General features: G+C 47.6%; 1 protein-coding gene across 1 annotated transcript in view; it reads right to left on the bottom strand.

The window, feature by feature from the left end:
- Positions 1-2239: 2239 nt before the first annotated feature.
- The window catches only part of GABRA3 (gamma-aminobutyric acid (GABA) A receptor, alpha 3), a gene marked incomplete at its 5' end in the record, with an annotated part of 30740 nt that continues 12658 nt past the window's right edge, over positions 2240-20321 (bottom strand). The window contains 5 exons of the mRNA XM_009578507.1: positions 2240-2784; positions 10534-10745; positions 13349-13501; positions 15035-15178; positions 18913-18995. Coding sequence (XP_009576802.1) covers positions 2455-2784; positions 10534-10745; positions 13349-13501; positions 15035-15178; positions 18913-18995 — 922 coding nt within the window. The remainder of the gene's footprint in view (positions 2785-10533; positions 10746-13348; positions 13502-15034; positions 15179-18912; positions 18996-20321) is intronic.

Below are 20321 nucleotides of genomic sequence, written 5' to 3'. Positions count from 1 at the left end.
CAGCAGCAGCAGGCAGCCACTGCCAGGAGGAACCAGGTGCCCCAGGTGTAAAAGCAGCTGGGATGTCCCCCCTGCCTGGAAGGAGGGCTGGGGTTGGTGCACCCTCCTTCTGCTCCTCCAACCTGATGCTGGGTGCAAAGGGAGCCCAGGAGCTCTCCCCTCCTCGCCATGCAGCGGGAGCCCTCGGGGATGAAAGGCACTGTAGAAATGTCATGGGCAGTTTGGGGTGGGGGTGCTGGGGGGTAGGATGGGGAGAGAGCTGGTTTCCTTAGCATTGGCTTGGGGGGAGGTTGCCACCTCTTGTCTGATGCTGCCTGCTGGTGTGGATGCACTGGGGGCTGAGCTAAATGTCTCCGAGCTCCTCACCACTGCTGTAGGCAGCGGGAGCGACTGCACTGCTCTTGAGCCAGCAAGATTAGTAAGGGACAGGCAGGACACACACCAATGCCACCCACACTGCAGGACAAAGTGCCCTGGCCTTCCCCGCTCCGTCCTGCTTTCTCCATGGATATTCCAGGTGGGGCAAATCCTGTGCCTTGTGCTCAGCCCCGCTCCTGCATGGGCAGGGGGAAACTGAGCTTGGCACAGTGGCTCAAAGCAATGCTGAAGACATCACCTTGGGGTGCTGGGGCCTCAGTCTGGCTGCATGCACCTGAAATGTGCTGGGGGCAGCTCAAGGGGTGCAGCTGGAGGGTCAGAAGGAGGCCTAAGAAAGAGGTGGTGCATCCCACCCTGGGAGCAGGGCTTCTGGCAGATCAGTGCTGCCCACAGGCTGGGGACGAGAACTCACCAGGCACCGGATGAGCTTCCTTGTAGCAGGACAGTGTGTCCATGGGTCCAGACACCAGGGAGGGGGGACAGATGGCTTGGATGCCACCATCTTGTGCTGCTTCTGGGAAGGGGACAACCACTGGTTTGGGTCCTTGGCTGTGGTGGCTGGGAAGGGAGAAAAAGCCTCTCTCCAAGGCACTGGAGGGCTTTCCTTGGAAGAGTGTGTAGGCGTTAGAGTGGGGTCTTATCTCAGTGGCATTGTGGGATGGCACCTGGCTCACATGGTTCTCCGGGATAGCAGTATCACCCTGCTGCTTCAAAGAGCCCCTTCTGCTGTTCTCCCATGGTGCTGAGGATGCTCATGGGCAGGGAGGTACTTGGGGACCGACTGTCCCCTGACTCACCCCCACAGGTGGGCAGAGTGGCCCCTAGTGTGTCCCACAGGAAACAGCCTGCACCTGAGCTGGCCTGAACCAACATCGCTGCTGCTCTGGTGCACCGGAGCAGGGATGCAGCATGAGCTGGACTTCCCCAGGCTGTGCTCCTCCCCGTCAGTGTAGCTTACGTGAGAGGTAGGGGCTTCTCTGCCTAAATCCCTCCGTGAGCAGTGAGATACTACTGCGGGCTGCTGAGTAGCCGAAGGAAGATGAATGGGGAGCTGGAAGAAGGGGCTGGGACAGAGCAGAGATGCCAAGAAGGACAAGTGGATGGGGCCAAGAGAAAGTGATAAACCATCCATCTGAACACGAACTCTATGGCTTCCAGTCCTGATGCTGAATGCATGCGGCCTCACAGCTACTATCTCCTCCAAGGCATTATAAAGCTCCTGTCTTGACTTCCTGACTGACCCTCAGAAAAATTATTTCTCTGGTAGGAACAACCCCACCCTCTAACATGAATTGCCCCAAGAGTGCAGGATGGCAGACAGATAAGACCTTTCTCACCTGTTCTTGTCTGGGGAGAGACACGGAGGAAACCAGCAGCTGGGTTTAGTGAAGACATAGAGGAAGAAGGCCTGTAGATACCTACAAGATGCTGCCACCCTGTTCCACCCCTGCAATGGCTCCACTGACCACAGCAGCAGTGGGTTCACCTCCAGTAGGCATTGGGCTACAAGCTAGCCCATACCACACCGCTCCCTCAACAGCCAGCTCACCTGCATCCTCAGCCCAGGGAGTACCACCTAGCACAAAGCGGCAGGCACTGAAGAGCAGCTGACTGACTAACTCTGGAGGCCTCCACATCCTTGAGCCCAGGCCACCAGGAGCATCCACCATGCTAGGGCAGTCCATTGCAGAAGAGAAGGAGGGGGGAGGACTGCAGCAGAAGCCCCCAGCAGAGCGGAGCATGGAATGGCAGTGGCATGCAGACTGTGGGAATGGCAGGAGGTGGCGGAGGAGAGATAGAAGCACAGGGTGACTTGGACAGATGGGGGACATCAGACTCACGATGTTAGAGGCACAACTTGTTATGATCCTTTTTTTTTCCTTTCATCATCAGAGACAAAGTAAAATGAAACTATACGGGATTAAATTAAAATCACAGTTTTGTTTACATTATAAAAGAACAATCTAATAATAATATCAAATGAACAGTAATAATTAAACAAAACAGGAAGGAAGAAAGCCCTGGAGAATTCCTGCCTGGATGGTGCTCACTGATGGAAGGTTTGTGTGACCGGTTTTATTGTTTGGGGATCATTCCCTTGATAGCTGACTCCCGGTTTACGTATGTGGCCCAGTAGACTAAGTTGAAAATGGCAAAGAGGACTGGAAAGACGATGCGGGACATCTTGTCTACCTTGCTGACGCTGTTGTATGTCTTCTTACTCTCTGGGAGCTTCTCCTCTATGCGGGGCATCTTGGGGGGTACGTTGGTGGCAGTAGCAGTGGCAGCAGCACTCTTGGAGATGGTGGGCAGGCCGGGGTCCTTGGCAATGTTGAGGGCATATGTGGTGCCAACAATGTTGTAGGTGTTGTTGGTTTTCTTCGCTAGTGCCACTGGCTCTTTTTTCTAGGGAAGGTGGAAGAAAAAAACATAATAGAGATGAAGTGACTGTAGAATTGCATGGAGAACATTTTGGCCTCTGAGTTTACCTGCTTGCCCGGATGAGAAGATGGAAAAGGGTGCGAGGAGCAAGAGACCAAGAAGAAGGCATTGTGGAAGGGAAGGAAGATGTGGTGAGAAGATGGCCAGAACCCACGACATCTGCCACTTGAGGGCTGCTGAATCATAAGGACGTGCTGGACTAGCTACGTCGTGTAAGCCTGGCATGCAGCACTTAGCACAAAGAAGTCCTGGCCTGGCAGCTAGGCCTTGCTGCAAGTCAAATAACTGGGTTATAGCCACATAGCTGGGTTTGTAGCCTCCTTGCAGACCCTTAGATCAGAGTAGTAGTATAAAAAGGTGTGTGCAGCTGCACTCGGACAGTAGCTGCCCCAGATGGGTGATTGGCCTTGATTGGCCGAGTGCTGCCAGGTCTATTGTGTATTGCCAGGTCAGTATAAGTGAATGCAGGCTCAAACCATACAGACTCCTTGGTTTCTCTCACAACTGGGCAGTGTTATCTGTTGCATGTAAGGTTCAGCCATGGAGAGGTGATGACGGAATGTAGTCTTTAGAAAAGAATGTGGTCATCCTGGGGGAAGAACTTGATCTTCTGCTTTGCTGGCCTGGGTCAGATGAGAGGAGGAGACATCACAGAGTATTATAGTTCTATTATAGTTCTATTTTTTTTTTTTGTAGCAGAAAGACAGTGGCTTTAAGAATGTGGGTGACAGCGTCGCAGTATTTTTGCACCATATTACAAGGCCCTATCATACACTGCCTCAGTGCCCTGAATACCTCACAGGAATACCTCACAATTTAACATCCTGATGTCCAAAATGCCTCTGGGACCCTTTAGAGCCCCTCTCGACCTACCCAGGTAAGATACAGAACAGATGGAAGGCACTTGCACTAGCCCTGGATTTCAAGATTGTTCAACACGCCACTATAGGGCAGAGGGAAGCCTTTCATCTTGCCTTCATATCTAGGGGTTGCTGCAAATCAAGGGAGATAAATGCACCCCTCCCACAAGGCTCCAGGGACAGCCATGCTGTCCAGGCTGAAGTGAGGAGTCCTTGCACAGCAAATGGCAAAAGAGGCACTTACGTGTCAGACATGATGTACTGAAGGATGATGGAAGATGCTGAAGACAGAGAGTTCAGATGTTAATGAAGATGAGTGGACAGGAAAATGAAGCTAGGAAGTCATGATAGGTGTTGCCCCCACTCTTGGGGATCTTCCTGTTGCTGAGACCAGCTGCACCATAGACCATATTGTATAAAGCAATCCAGGTCTACCAGGAGAAGCCCATTGAATGAAATCTACTCATATGCAGACATCAGGCACCCTGCACGTCCCAGCACTCATGTACTCCATGCGGTGTCCACTGTAATTACACACCAAGAGCCAGTATTAGACACAGCAATGACTCATGGTGGGAATCTAATATCTAAACTCAGAACAAGGTGTGACTTTGGATCTCATTTTCTATTCAAAAGCAACTGAAACACAAGGTAAGGCACATCCAGGCATTTCCCAGGGGTGCTTGGCACGGTCTTGCATGTACATGTGAGGGAACCATATACAACGTGACCGTTAGGAGAAGGGGAAGAGTGTGCAGCCAGCAGGACCTGTTCATCCCCCCACCCTACCCTGGAAATTGGTAGCAGGCAGCATTGCTGGATAGCACTGGGAGCTGGAAAGGCCAGATTTGCCCAGTCTGCTCCGCAGAGATACTCCAAGGGCTTTAGCTTTCATGCTGTACTTCCATTTTAAATGTGTCCACAATCACCACGGATATTTCTGGCTACCTTAGGAAATGAATTTTCCACAGTGATTTTCAGAGGGACACTAAAAGCAGACTTCTGTGCAATCTTTAAACCCCTCTCCAATAACATCATAGCCAGGCCTGCAGCCTCATAATAATGCCAGCAATTATAGAAATTAACTTGCTGTTAGAAGGAGGTCTAAATGTCTTCAGACTCCAGATCAGACTAAACCACTGATCAGACCATATTCATAATCTTTTATGGGAGAGGGTGTTATGATCTTTAATGATTAACTGAGCGACTGATTTCTGCAATCATTAGAGCCATGTTAACTTGTACCCCCTGCATAGCAGGTGAACTTTTCCTACTAAAGAGCTGACAAGAAGCAAATAAAGGACTAAAGATGTTTCACCTTCTAAAACATTTAAATACGTTTAAGTATGATTACTTATTAACACAGCTACAGGAGGTAATAAAATAATTAATAATCAGTAATGAAATGAAAAACAGATTGTTGTTCACAGAATCTAATTTGAAGTGCACTCTGATTATTTTAGTATTAATTAGCCACGTTACTCGTTTCAGGAATAAAATGACTACAAGTGACATGACACTTTCAACCTGGCTAGCTTTTCTGCCCCAGAGCTTGCAAAGTGGATCTGTCTTGCCTGGCCAAAGGCATCTGAAAACAGCAGGCTGAAATGGAGGAAAGTCAGGCAAATATGAATGCTCTAGGTGGTGATAGCAAGCTACTGCTCCTGTCAGTGTGATCCAGAGCCCCCAGGCATCAACTTGGGCTTCTCTGGACCTCAGATCAGGCTGTTCAGGTAGTGCAGAGGCTTGGGAGCCTATAGCCAGGGCCTTTTTCCAGCTGGCTGTGGGGCAGGTCTCCCTGGTCAGAGCTGGGAGCCTGGGTAGCCTTTGGGAAGCACTCAGAGCACACACTGCCTACACCAATGCACATGTGTGTGCTCCAAATGTGCTCTGCTCCTGAGATGTCAGGAGAAATGGTTCAGCCTGAAGCTTACTAGGCTGTGCTTTATAAAAAACTGTTTCAGGCAAGATTTTAACAATCAAACAAAGCAAAATGTGCTTATTGCTGTCAGCTGCAAAGTAGCACCCAGTCTTCCCCCTGCACCTTTACCTGTGAGGAGTTCCACGTCCTACTGAAACAGAAGGAAAGAGGGGGAAAACAGGAGGAAACCCCACACTTGCTTTGAAAACTTGTCCTATTTAAAACATCTATGTTGCAAAGCAATTCCTGCCTTTATGGCCTAGTTTGGGCACAGGGAGACTGCACCCCTGCACAAAGCTGTCCCTGCACTGCTCTCCTGAGGGAAAAGCCGTGAAAGCTGGTCTAGAGATAAATATATTCCCTGGATGTTGCAGTCTGACAAGTTCTTCCACAACACGCATACTGGAAAATAATAGCATTTTTGTTAAATATTCTTGTCTTCAAGCCTCTCTGTTGAGGAGCTAACAGCTGAACCTCTAAATTATGGGAACTACTGGTTCTATGATCTGCTGCAGATTTATTTCTCTGCACCTGCTCCTTGGCTAGAAATTTGGGTTGGAAGCACTATCCCTCTGACAGGCCACTCTGAAGGTCACCATCACTAATATCTGCAGTACTTGAGAAATGCAAGGTCTCTGCCACTTGCCATTCTAGAGAAAAGTCACTTTAATGACCTCCAAACAGCTCTAGTCTCTGACATACTTGTATCCTATAATTCAAAGCCCAGCAACTGCAGCTGCTGTTCCAGCAAACATGCCACTCCTTTCTCATGCCAGCCAGAGTTCCCCTCTGCAGCGTGCCAGAGACTTGATCCTACCAGAGAATAGCAGCAAAGTGTTTTATACTGAGACGCCTGTACCCTGAGCAGAGCCAAAGGCTCCGAACAATGCAATCTTGCATTAACAAGCAGGCAATGTCAATGCCAGGTTACTGTCAGCTGCTGGTGTAACCTTTGGCATCACTCATCCCTCCCGTCTCTTCATTCAGATTATGTGGGACTGAGCCCAATGATCTTATGCTCTTTGGATCACCAGACAAAGACTCAGGGGTTGGATGGAGTCAGTAATCCGCCCAACACACCATGCAGATAGTGTTGAGAGAAAGAGGGTGAAATGTTGTCAAAGAATGATACATGGACTCTAGCGAAGATGCTGAGAACATAAATCACTTGCAGTGCTATGGAGAGCTACAGGAGATTGCAAGTGCAGTAGGATAAAGGTGACATGGAGTGCGGAGCATGGTCAGCAAGGAAAAGTCCCAGCAAAAATGTATTTACCATAGTGGGGCAGAAAACAAAGAGATGGGTCTGAACCACCCTGTGAGTCTGTAAGACTTCAGACTGGTTGAAAATGGTGGCGTGTCAAGGTTAGTTCTAGTTCCTCTCTGTTGTCAAGGAAGGGATTGAAATAAAGATGCCACAGATGGAAAGAAACAAAGAAGGAAGAATGATTCCCAAGTGACCTGGATCAAGGGGAAAACTTCAGAATTGCTGAAGAGTAGGTTGGACAAAAAGCTAGGCTTTACTCAGTCAGTGGAAAAGGCATCTAGAGCAAATAGCGAGCACGCCTGTCACTTCCAAAATACAAGAAAGAAAACTATGATGATCATATCAACAGAGAGGTTTGGAGGATGCTTTTTGCTTTCTCTTCTACTGTGGAAAGTACATAAAAAGCCTGGATCTAACCTTCTCACCATGCACTACAGGATTATTGTCTTAAGAATGAGAAGGGTAAAGATCCAGGACTATTCCTCCATCCAAAGTGTGTTCTTCCTTGTTCTCATGTGTCTGACTGCAGCTACTTGTATTGTTTTTATTGCTTCTTGCCACCCAGGATTTCAGGGCAATGTCATACAAACACAGATACAGAGCTAAATCTGATTTTATGCATAGATATTGCGTTGCAGGTGGAAGTGGGTTTAAGTAAGCGTCTTCCAAATATCCAAAACATCTTCCATCCCTTTTTGCAGGGAACTCCCTGGTAAATGTCATCCTTGCAGTCTTCATGAGTTTCCTAGTGGTAAAGTCACCATTAATGGTTGTCTCTCCGGATCCTCACTGTAACAGCCGCTCAGGAAGTGACTTTGTTGGCTCCAGATATGGCCATCCCTATGGTTGGGATGGATGGGATGCAATGGATCTCACTCTGTTGAGACACAGCCCTTCTGTCCTGAAGTGGATCTTTTTAACAAGATATTTTGAGGATGCTGGAGATAGGGAGCTTTGCTGGCTACTGAAACCACTCATCTTTCAGTCTCTTTGGCCTCTCACTCCTCCCCAACTCCTAGCGTCTCCCACCTTCCTCCTGATGATGTTTTTTAAAAATCATCTTTACTAACAAGTTTTCCACATTGGATCCAGATACCTCTTTCCAATTTGATCTGCACCTCTAGGTTGGTTGCAGCCAGTCTGCCACACAAAAAGAGAGGAAATCCTTCATCCACAATTAGCGATTACTGGTGGCAGGCAGGAAAGGCTTGGAAAATTTTGGGGTCCAAGAAGCACTAGTCAAATCTTATCAGAGTGCACGCTGAAGGGAGTTTTTGGTGACATCTATGGTAATACCTGCCTGTCTTTTATTAGAGGAAAACTGCAGAGAACGTGCAGAGTAGCTCCCAGCTAGAACCAGAACCCAACTGCGGCTATAGCCAGAACATCATCATGATCATTTATGACGCAGAGATCAGGGATTCACCAAGATCAGCCCATCATGTTAGATTCTACCTGAAAAAATGCTCTGTTCCAATCTAAACTGATGGGTTGGCTGAAGGGGAGAAAGAAGGAATGGAACCAGCCCTGAGAGAGTGAACACGCTGAGAGTGCCTGTCAGCAACCAGCAGCTTTTGCAAGGTAGTGATTTCTTTCAATCGGAATGGGAGGCATTGCTGCTGCCTACATTTGAATTGAGGGAAGGGCTGATGCTTATTGATTTTTCTTTTCATGTTCATGCAAGGAAACAATCAAACCTGGAGTGAGGCCCCTTGCCATCACATCAATAAAGAGTGTTCTTTTTGGCTGGGGAAAGGCTCTCCAGAGACCAGGGCTCAGCCTGGGCTTGTCACTGGTAGTTTTACTCCTGGTACAAACACTTTAAAATGCCAATAGTTATCCTTCTGCCTCCTCTTGCTTTTGTGGTTTCAACCACCTGGCTTGTCAATTGTTTCAAGAAGAGCTAATTAAAGGCTGAAACTGAGCCAGTGAGGCACCTTCATTGCGTAGCAAATTCACTGCTTGGAAATATTCAGTGGAATAAAGATGAAAAGCAAATAGGGTGACACATCATATTCCCAAGCTCCCTGAAAGCCCACCACTCTTCAGGGAGTTCTCTGAGCTGCAGAGACTGGGAGTGGGTTAGCCTTCTAAGATAAAGATCAGGGTTGGCTTGACAAAGCATCCACAAATTTAGAGTCCTTCCTGATTCTCCAGCCTGATACCAATTGCAGCAAACTCACGAAGAGCACTCCCTCTGAAACATTCCTGGTCCTGCTTTGTTTTTTTGTTTGATTACCACATGCGCAAACATTCTGCGTGCTCTTACCCTATTGTTTCAGCACTGTTAGTCTTGCAGTGCTGGGTCAATGAATAAATTAAGGAGCATGATGCTTCTATGACAAACTGAAGCTTTTGAGCCTTTGCTTTTTTGGCTCTGCCCAGTTCACATAATTGTGTGAATCCTGTGCTGATTTGCCCATCCCTAAAAGGGACATGGTTGCATTGAGGACCTGTTCTGATCCTTCAGTCATGCCAATGACCTGGGAAAGGCTTCTCTCATCTCTAGAGGCCAGATTAGCATTATTCATGATGGAAGTGGAAGACCATCAACTGGCCTCCTCTGGAGCCTTTCTGCCATAAGTCTGTTGCTCAGACCACAGCTGCAAAAGCAAACAGAGAGAGAGAGTGCAAGAAATACAAGAGAGAGGCATTCAACACCCAGTGATGGCTGTGGTTCTCCATAAGGCCTCTGTTCTCCTGCTTTGACCTCCATACCAGAGAGATAACTGGCTGTTGTCTTCCCAAAAGTTACTGCAATTCTGCCAGGTATTTGCATACAGCCCCACAATTTTAAACAACACATTAAAATGCAAAGGAGTAAAATATAAAGGCTCCAGAACCAAGAACAAAGCTGATTTTCAAATTGATTCAATAAATATAAACAAGGAGCAGCATGCTACAGTAAGCGATTTCTCTGCACAGCCGAGATTAAATCAGTTAGGAGGGAGGGGGCACGAGCAGGGATAGCGGTGGCTGTCAGGAAGGAAGCTGCCAGAGAGGCTGATCCCGAGCGAGAAGGGAAAACGTGGGTGATGCCAGGCACTAATTTACTGCCAGTTGCTGTTTCTCATTGCTTGCTTCCCACCCACCCTCTTGGCCCGAGCTTACAAAGCAGCAGCTGTCAGCAGCTGTGGGCAACAGCACGAGCGTTAGACCTCCACATTGCTTGCCCATGCCAGGGGAGACCAGTTGGGGATAGCAGCTGCAGGGGACACAGCAGAGTGGGACTGTCTCCACTGGCGAGGCTGGCATCCCGTGGCATATTTGGGTTTGTGTCGCATGCTAGCAACATGGAGTGGGGCATTTATGGGTTGGAGGGAGAAGAAAGGAGCAAGGAGACCACTGGTGGAGCAAGACCAAAAAATGCATGCATTCACGTTTCCACTGGCAAATGGTCATGCAGAAGGACAGAGGGAAAAGTGAGTAGTCAAGCCTGGGTGATTTTCTCCAGCTAAGCACAGTGACCAGCCCTCCAAGCCCTTCCTCCCTTGACCGTCAAGAACCGCTCCAGTCGAGACCTGAGCTGGGGACCCCAGTAAGTAGCATCCAGCCTCCCGGAGTGCTGCGGGGCTGCATGTTACCCACTCCTGGCCCCGGTGCAGCTCTCTCGTGCAGCGTTTCTTCACCGCCCCCTCTTCCCTGGCCTTGGCCACAGGGCTGACCTTCATCTCTTGGGCCTCCAGCACCTTCTTGCCATCCCAAGCCCAGCTGCGCTTGGTGAAGTAGTTGACGGTGGCAAATTCGATCAGCGCAGAAAACACAAAGGCGTAACAGACGGCTATGAACCAGTCCATGGCCGTCGCGTACGCCACTTTAGGTAACGAGTTTCTTGCGCTGATGCTTAGTGTGGTCATGGTGAGGACGGTGGTGACACCTGTGGAAACACAGCAGGAGACAAGGATGGTGTGAGACCATGCACTCGTACCCACCCAGTTTCTCCTCAAACCACACAGTTGGCATTTCCATCATGTAAATTTAGGAGCCGTCCTCTAGGCCATGTGGCCCACATTTCTGCTGTAATTAAGGGAGTCTTACCCAGCACAAGTCCGTGGTGCAATTCATAGAATAACGGAACAGTCCAGATTGAAAGGGAAGTCAGCTTGTCAACCCCTGCTCGAATCAGGGCCAACTTCAGGTTGCTCAGGGCCTTCTCTGGTTCAGTTTTGAGTATCTCCAATTCATATAATCAATGGCAAACATCTGCATTAGGATGAGATTAATATTCCCCAAACTCCATCGACTAGATTTCTGCTAACTATAAAAGAGTCCTAGCTCATAGGTAGGCACCCACATTCAATTCCTCGTCTGCTAGTAGGGTAAGTTGCGTGATGCTAGACCCAGCTCTCTCATGTAGAATATGCCATGAAGAAGCCTCTGGTTGCTTTTGCAATGAAATAAAAATAATAAAACAACAGTATAAGGGACAGCTAGATGGTTGGAAACTTCATGGAGGACCAGAAACTGGCCACTCATCCAATGTGGTTCTCTCAATATTTTGGAAATAGTGTCTTGTGACCTGCATGGATGGACACCTGGGATCCTGGGTCCTGCTGGCATGGCCAGGCACCCATCAGTGGCCCAAGCTCTCAGAATGAGTGTCACTATGATTTATCTTAAAAAAATGATCTGTTGCAAAATGCCTTTTAAAGCTTTTTTCATTAAAGCAAGAAACCATTGCTATCCATTTTCCCCAATAATGTGCTTTTCAATTAAAAAGGCATTAAAAACATTATAAAAATATTGACTAATTTTCACTTCCCTTAAGCCATACTCCTGGTAATTGAAAAGTTTCAGTAATATTGTTGACAATACTTTCTGAGGGGCAAAAAAAAAAGGAATAAACAATTGGAGTTCTCATTATTTTCTTAATAGGAAAGCAAGGCTACTTGGGAGCAAAGACATTTTTCACAAAGATAGGTTTTAATTTTTCAGTCAGCTCTTTCCTGCTCAATCTGAGCTGCTACTCGAGGAAACCTGTCTAATTGCAAATCTCAGGATAACATAGGAGGGAATCAAATATCCTCAGAGAAGGGCTCGCCCCCAGTGTCGGAAGTGCAGAGACACTCTAGAACCGATGCAAATGTAAGAGCCCACCTGGGGCATGGACTCACATGGGGTCTGGGTGTGCACTCTGTGGGGTTTAGTTGCAAATGATTCACAAATAGATGAGTAAGGAAAGTTCATCAATGACTCTCTATATGCCTGAGCTGGTCCTATTTTCCACGTGATTTCTGTCTGAGACCCCCTTTCCATTCTGCTGGATGAAAACACCAAAAAGTGGGTGCTAAGGGACTGTACCCCCTCTTCTTCACTGTTATCACTGTTCAGTGCAGCTCTTGCAATCTGGATCATGCAAACCAGTTTGGTCATAATAACCGCCCAGCTCCCCACAGCTGCACTCAACCCTGGGGATTGCTGTAGGATTTGCATCACCGGGGAAGAGAAGGCAACCTAGTGCTAATGGGGAGAAGCTGGGGTCAACTGTAAATTTTGAAGCTTGTTCATGATCTACATTTCACAAGCCCCAGTGAACACAAAAATCATAATGATTCCCTTCTAGTTCATTTAGGAGGATGCAGAACCACCTGTGACCCTCCCTGCATCCTGTTCCAGTCCACAGCACAGGCCTGCAGAGAGGGTCCGAAAAGGAGGATGTCAGCCCTGTTGGGTTTGTGGGAGTATTTCTATCATGACCCTTGCTACAGAGAAAATGCTCCATGATCTTTGAAACCACACCATTTTCTGTCTTATTCCAAAACACGAGCAGGTGGTGCCATATAGCCCCTCTCTGCTTAGTGACTGTTGTCCAATATACTCTCTGTTAAGTGGTACCTGCTGGGCACTGTTATTTCCAGGAAATACAATCCTGCAGCATCACACCTGGTCTGTGAGCATGTGTGTATAGATCCTGAACTAAAGGTCTTGGCAGGAAAGCACAAAGCAATTAAATGTTTGTAAAAGCTATTAATATATGTGCAATGCCAGCCTGACACTTTGCCTCAGAGAGAGGATCTGAAACCAGCTGAAGACAATAATAACCATATATTTACCATGCAGTTATACTGCCTCAGCCCAGGAACTTGTTATGTTATGAGCTCTGACCAGGGGCACATTAGCAATTTCAAAGGTAGAGCTTTAAATGCCTCCCCATGTACCTATCCTCTCCTCAACTCAAAAGCCAGTATAGATAAGCAGACACAGCCAAATGCATATAATCAGATGATCAATACCTTGATTGCTGTTAATATTTATGGCTTGGCTTGTAGCAGAAACATGGACAGGAGTATTTTTGCAGTGATTCAATGGAAGCAGGGGCACTGGCAAGACACTGGGAGCTATTCTGGGAAATGGCCAGCAGCTGCACTGGTGCCGGTCAAGGCCTGGAGAAGACCAGCTCTGATGCTCAGTCTATTTTCCGTCATTTGTGGTGCCTTTCTCCCCCGACCTGAGAGGATGCCCCCGTGCTCCCACACTCACCAAAAACTGTTCGGGCAGGAACGGACTCCCTGTTAAGCCAGAAGGAGACCTGGGACAGGATGACTGTCATAATGCAGGGTAGGTAGGTCTGGATCACAAAGTACCCGATCTTCCTCTTGAGGTGGAAGTGTGTGGTCATGACGACATACTCCCCTGCAGAGACAGCTGGTTAGAGATGCTGAGCCACTGAAGACCTGTCCTGAACAAACTTTCAAGTTCTTAGATGAAATTGCAGCATGTGTGTCATATTGTTACTGGCTGGCATGCCCTGGTATCTTACAGGACTTCAGGCCACCCTGACAGCTGTGCGAAGGAGGGATGCACACTGTTGGCCCTGGCTTTGCATGTCCTGCACATGCACACACAAAACACTTCTCTGGAGATTTCTGTAATTCACTACAAAACGGCTGTGGGACAAAGGCAAATCAAAGCCAATAAACAACCGGGCAATAGGCTTTCCCTGTTTCGCCCCAGGCACAAGACACCTCTGGGGGTCTCTCCCGACCCAACTTCTATCCCTTTTCTGCTCCAGCCTAGGGAGCCACGTTGTGGGTAAGTTCCCTTAAGCCTAGAGAGACCCTAACAGTTCTTCAGTAGGATTTCAGGACAAAGGATTTTATTTTCTCTGACAATCCTGAAAACATTCCACCTTTCCTCACTGTAACCATCTCAAAAATCAGGGCAAGTTCTGTCGTTAAAGGTCTGGGCTGTAAACCAAAGAAGCAGCTGTCCCTGTTTTCCCTCAATGCCCTATTCCTCCACTCAAAGCTTTGGATATTTTGTTGGATTATTGTGCCTTTTTGTTGTGAGCGTGGCTCTGCTAAATCATTACACACAGGAGCCTTTAGCAGCTTACTTGCCACTTCAGGTTATTCATCTGTACGTTTTACTACAACTCAAGTAGAGAGATGGGCCAGATATTATGACATTTAGTTCCCTGGACTCCCCACATGTCCCCAAGGGAGGTGATATGAGTTGTTACAGACAGACACTATTAAAATCAAGTGCACCAGAGAGGAAATATCCTCAAATGAGAGAACTACTGGTGCATACAGAAGGAAAAAAAAAAAAAAGAAAAGAAAAAAAGAAAGATAAGAGACACACATGAGATAACAGAAGCCATCAGTACCTGGATTCAGAGGGGAAGGGAGGAGCAGCAGATGGGAAAGAAAGATGATTAATATTGGTCATTAATGAGAGGAAACATTTGTTTGGGATAATCTTCTATTAGCTATGATAATATTTGTGTAAGCATATGCAGTGAAAATCACACTGAACATTATGTTGCATTTGCCTCCCCTGCCCACAATGCTCTCCTGAGGGACTGGAAAGGGATCCAAGACAAAGGAACCCACAGTATCAAGAACCAGCTGCGCAAGGTGGGGCAAATTTTCCATACAACAGATCATTTTTAGATGCTTGAAATCAGTTTTCTAGATGGTATGGGCGATAAAGCTCTTTCAGTGGAAACCTCTAAAAGCTAAACCCTTTACTGCCTGTTGGTGACTGCTCCAGATGTCCCCAGCCATATTCTCCAACAGCATGTGGCTTGGGAAGTACTGTGGTGCTCACTGCCTACAGGTACTGCCTCTATAATTATGCCAAATCGTGGCATTCAAAGCCCATGGGTCCATCTCGTCTGACAGTGTGCTCAGCCCTTGCATTGCATCGTGGTCCCACAACTACCTGTGCTGGATCGAACCATCTCTGTCCCAACAACATGGCCCAGCAGGTCATACTGGTTCAGGCGAGATCCACCCTTCGCTACTTCCACTGATTTATCCTTCCCCAGAGTCCAGGTGTAGATCACCTCTGTCTTTGTGTAGGCATCTGCGGAGGAAAAAGAAGAATGAGGTTTGTGCTTCTGCCTGACCTAAAATATACCAAAATTAGCCTGTAGCCAAATTAATCCCTGCTGTGCGTTCCTCAAAGCCACATGGCTGAGCACAGCCAAGCATGGCCAGAGACCAAGGCAGTTCAGCAACTGTTAAATCAAATGAGCAAAAGGGAGCTGGGGTTTTCGGAAGGGAGCTGGAAGAGGGGGCAGAGCACTGTCATTGAGAGACACACTGTCCCCTTGACATGCTGACTCTGCAAGGGCTGGCTGCAAGCAGAGACAAGATAAGAAGGCGTCCAGACCAGCAGACTGCTGGGGCAGCAGGACGGCCACAGCCCTGCCATGCCAGGGACTGGGAGAGTCATGCCGCCAGCAGCTGGTGAGAAAGGCTAAAGGCAAATGGTGTTGAATTTTAGGGTAAGGAGAAAAAGTTAAAAATCTTTACCCTCACTCAGAAACAACCGTCTCCAAGCCTCTTAGCTTTGGAGGTGGTGTGCCCTCCCACTAAGATGCTTTTTCCCCTGCATGACCCTGTGTTTGCCAGCCTCCAGGCCAATCTGCCAGGCAGCAAGGGAGGGCAGTGCTGAGAAAAGCCTGCCTGCACATTGCAAGAGAAACAGCAGGCAGGTGCCGCTAGACTGCTGCATGGGGTAGCGCTGGGCTCAGGGCCCAGGCATCCTTCCAGGGGCTTGCAAATTCTCCTCTCTATCCCACCTGCCCAACTCCCCATATGCGAACACCTCCCTCTAACACACACAGTCACCATCACCTTCACGAGCCTTTGTGACCAAACGCCTGGTTGTCCTCATAGCCACTCCCTTTCCCAAGAGCACCCACACACTCTTGGTTTTGCCAGTTCTATGGTATCCAGAAACTGAGTCTCTCCAGACTCTACTAGGAGCTACTTCTCCCCATAATGCCCAAGCTTCCTGTCCATACCCACTCTGCACCAGTTTTTTAGGCAAGAACAAAGTTCACTAAAACAAGTCTTCAATTCATTTTTACAACGAGTTTCTCCTATTAAGACATTAAAGAATTCTTTGGGTGGGGTCAGGTCAAGCAATGGGTCAGGTCTACTACACTAATGTCTCAGCTCCTGCTTTGTGGAAGATTGTGTCCTGAGACAACCAGATTTCTCTGATCTTTTTAAAACAACTACTGTTATCCCTGCACTGTAGGTTTTGGCAAACCTGTTAAATACTAAGCAGCCGCTATGCAAAGTGGGGGAGTGGTTTTGATGGTCAGTCACTGTTTCTCAGCACGCCAGTGTGCTGCCTAAGCACTTCTGATGCAGGCTGGCACCTCTCACCCAATGTGCAACATTCTGCTTTTTCAACCCCTCCTTCCAGCTCTCAACATGCTTCTGGAGACCTCCATCCTCCTTCAGGCTTAGCTTTGTACAGCTCTGCCAATGCTCTTCTGCCTTGATGGGGAGCACCTTCTGCTTTAGCAGTCACAGTTCACCCACCGCCACTTGCCCACAGTTTCATTGCCATCATCCCTGAAAACACAGTTGTCTACATATCTGGTCATCTGGGACAGAAACGTATCTGGTGTCATATAGGCATGGCATGGATGCTTGAAACATATTTAATGCCATGAAGCTGTTTTGGTTCTGCTCAATGCCTTGCTTGCAATGCAGTCTAGTCCAATCCAAACAAGGACAGCTCTTTGACATTTAGTGGAGCTGGTAACTTCAGCAACATCTTCTGCTAGCCTATTCTCAGACAAATGTACAAATGTCCTATGACTGGCTTAGAAACAGTTGTTCTCTGCTGCGTACATCCATCTTCTAGGGAGCATGGTGATAGGTAAAGCCTATCACCTTCACTGCCCTTGGTCCAACGAATGATGCGGGTGGGCAGCTGAAGCTATCTGAAATGCCTGATGCTCTTACTTTTCCTGCGAGCTCTCTGCCTTCCCTCTTTGAGTGGCTGCCATGGTGGCACAGGGACAGGAGGCCACTGATGAGCCATTCAGGTTGTGGGCATCACTGAAAGGTAGTCGCTGAGGCAAATTCGGCTATCCTTTGAACAGCATGTGTATGGCCCTGGCATTGTCCTTCTACTTACAAATCTAACGCACTCTAAGCTTCTTGCAAATGAGCAGCTTCCAGCTGTTGACAGCTTTTTGGTGCAAACACTAGTTTAATCCTATTCCAACACAGGAGAGGTGAGCTCAGATGCTATGCGGATGGGTGCTTTAGAAAGAGCCATACTAATATTAATCAGGGGCAGCTCTCTGAGCTGCTTGTGTCAAAACTCTCATCATTCAGAGGCCAAATCAGTAAAAATACCCAGAAGAACCCCAAAGGGTCTTCCAGCAGAATTACGCACATTAATCTCTCTTCCTCACCAACAAACATTATAAGCAATTAGATGTGGAGTAATCTGCCTTCCTGTAAGGCTTGTAATAATCCCAGAGTTTAGCCCTGAGGAATGAGATTTTATATCCCTCCTCACAAGGTCAATTAACATTAATAATTCATCCTTCTCTAAGGCTTGCTATTTTACTGGCCTTAGTGATATCTTGTGGCAATGAGTTCTACATTTAATTAGCTGTTAGAAATAACTTTATTTTAGTAGTTTTGAATAATCCGGTTTCACGGATGCATTTTGTCCATGAGGCAGAGGAGCAGATGTACATGATAAACATGATTTCTTCTGGTGCCAATCAAACTTTTCAACTTTGTCCTTAGTTAACTCCCAAATGGCTCCAGGATGGAAGTATCAGTTTAGAAAGGTTGTGATTTCTCTGTTTTCTTAGAGTCCAAAAGGGAGATTACTTGTGGGGGCTCATTTGTTAGTTGGAGGTGGGTAACTCTTCCATCTAACGCAAACATAGACTCAGAGTGGTGCTCAGTTTGTTGGACCTGGAGGAGACTCCAGGCAGAGCGGGACTACAAAATTTATTTCCACATTATGGTGAACCGGTGACTTAGAATTTGGTTCCCACTCACTTTAGGAACAAAACCAAATGAAATTTAACTTGCAAACGGGAGAGAAGAGGGAACTTGTTCCTAGGCAGGGTATGGAAAGCCCAGGCAGATGAGCAACTGCAAGCCTGAGGCTTTCAACTCACCAGCAGCCTGCAAATCTTCCCTAAACCAGGACCCTTGGGTGTTGGGACTGAGCTTCCCAGAGTTTCCAAGCCTTTTACTTAAGAGCAGCCTGTCTGACAGACTGAAGAGGAGCAAGGGGTTTGTAAGCTCCATTGGAGCATGGAGCCAGAGCAACCAGGGATTTCAGGCTCTCCCCAGATTGGCAGAGGTGATGTAGGGAAGCTGGACAGGATACCTAGCAGCAGATACCACTGCTGTCTTCCCAAATCTGTCCCCCCAGGATCACCTTGTCATGAAGGAAAAGCATCTTTGAGTTTTCCACCAACGCCGGTCCTGCTGAGGCAGCGCTGAAGAGGCAGCACTGCCTACTGAAGGCAGGGAGGGTAATGGGAAGCTGCTCTTCCCACTTCCCTTAAAAACTTACAGCAAAACCATAGGTGTCTAACCCATCCTGTGAGACTGAACTGACCACAGATTTGCTTGCTGCCCATTTCTGATGATGGTAGGAATTGCATGCATGAGATACCAGAAACAAACTCTTGGTCACATTATCATTAGCAATAATTAATAACACTGTTACTAAAATACTAGAAAACACTAGCCACACAAAGGACTGTTCTATAGCTCTGTACCCACCTCCTTGTGGAGGCTGATCAGGGTACTTACAGCTCCCAAATTTCAGTGGGCAAGCGTGCACATCCATTGGGAAGTCCTCCAGGTGCATGGGGCACTCTGCATGAATCGTTAGCCTACAAGACAAAACACAGGGCATGATCAGAAACACACAGCTGTGGAGGCTCCCACCTGGACTTTCTGCCACGGTGTCTTTGCCCTGCATCCATCAAAGGCTACAAAGGCCTCAATGCAGTCACTAACCTCTGGGTCTCTGGGCAGAAGGCCATCAGCTGTGGAGAGAACAGCAGGCACACAGATCTGGCCACCTTTACCATTGTATAAACTCAACATTATTGACTGAGTTCATCTTTATCCACTCAGTGCAATCAGAAAATCTGCCAAAGCCCAGGACTTCTGTTTGCTTATGCACTGTACACAAAGAGCTCATTAATGCCTGAGGCCAGGGGACATCTCCTGGACCATGCTGGAAAGCAGAGGGAAGGGGCTTCCAGGGAACATGGCCTGTTCTTCCTGGTGGTCTGGAAGGAGCCAAGGGCTGGCAGATTGTTCAGTCAGAAAGCCACAGAGCTACTGGGCTTGCTGAACAAAGTCAGTCAGAGCCATGAAGTTGCAGGTATTGCACCAGGGTACAACACACCCCTGTGCATGTGGGGCACCTCATCCCACCTCCCCCAGCTCTTCCCTCGCTGGTGGCACTGCAGAGGATGCTGTGGGCAGATGCAGAACTGCGTGTCCTGGGGCTGTTTGGGGGGGTGCAGGACAACTTCTGCGTTTTACGCATCCACCAAATCCCAGTAGGATACCTCATCAGGAAGTGGTTTTGTGAGGGAGGCAACCATAAAAGCAGTGTGCTGCAGAACATGGGGCCACGCATAAAAGGACCCATCATAAAAAGCTCTAAAAAAGGTAACTTTAAGCTTGTGTTCCTTCCTGAAGTACTGCAAAGCCTGCAGCCTCGCCGGGGGGGAGGTGGGGAGGGGGGGAGCCAGGACAGACAGCTTCCCAGGAGATGTCTAATACGATCTTCTCTGAAGGAACCATCTGTGGAAAAAAGGACCCACTTCTGATGGCTTGGCAAAATAACAAATAAACCGTGACAGGAGGAACAGGTGGATGCAAAGGGCAAGCGCACAGACCTAAGGCTGAAGGTGGCTTGTGGAAAACGCAGATTGAGAAGCACAGTGGAAAGCTTCTATTGAGATATTTTCCTTCAGCTGGAAAAATGTTCAGGTAAGTTATTCTTCACAGAAAATACTGAGGCTTAGTCAAATGCAAAACAAACCCTGAAAAAAATAAAGGTTTTGGATTTTGTTTGCTAAAAGCAAAGAAAAAAAAAAAAGGAAAGAAAAGAAAAATAAAAGTTATTTCTTTCAGGTGGACAAACCTTAAATGATTCTACCCAAAAAAAAAAAAAGAGGACTGTTTTTTAAACTTGGCAT

This window comes from Fulmarus glacialis, unplaced genomic scaffold (genome assembly GCF_000690835.1).
Source record: "Fulmarus glacialis isolate BGI_N327 unplaced genomic scaffold, ASM69083v1 scaffold33855, whole genome shotgun sequence".
Classification (NCBI taxonomy): domain Eukaryota; kingdom Metazoa; phylum Chordata; class Aves; order Procellariiformes; family Procellariidae; genus Fulmarus; species Fulmarus glacialis.
Note: the sequence above shows the minus strand (reverse complement) of the source record. Positions and strands in the feature narration are given on the sequence as shown.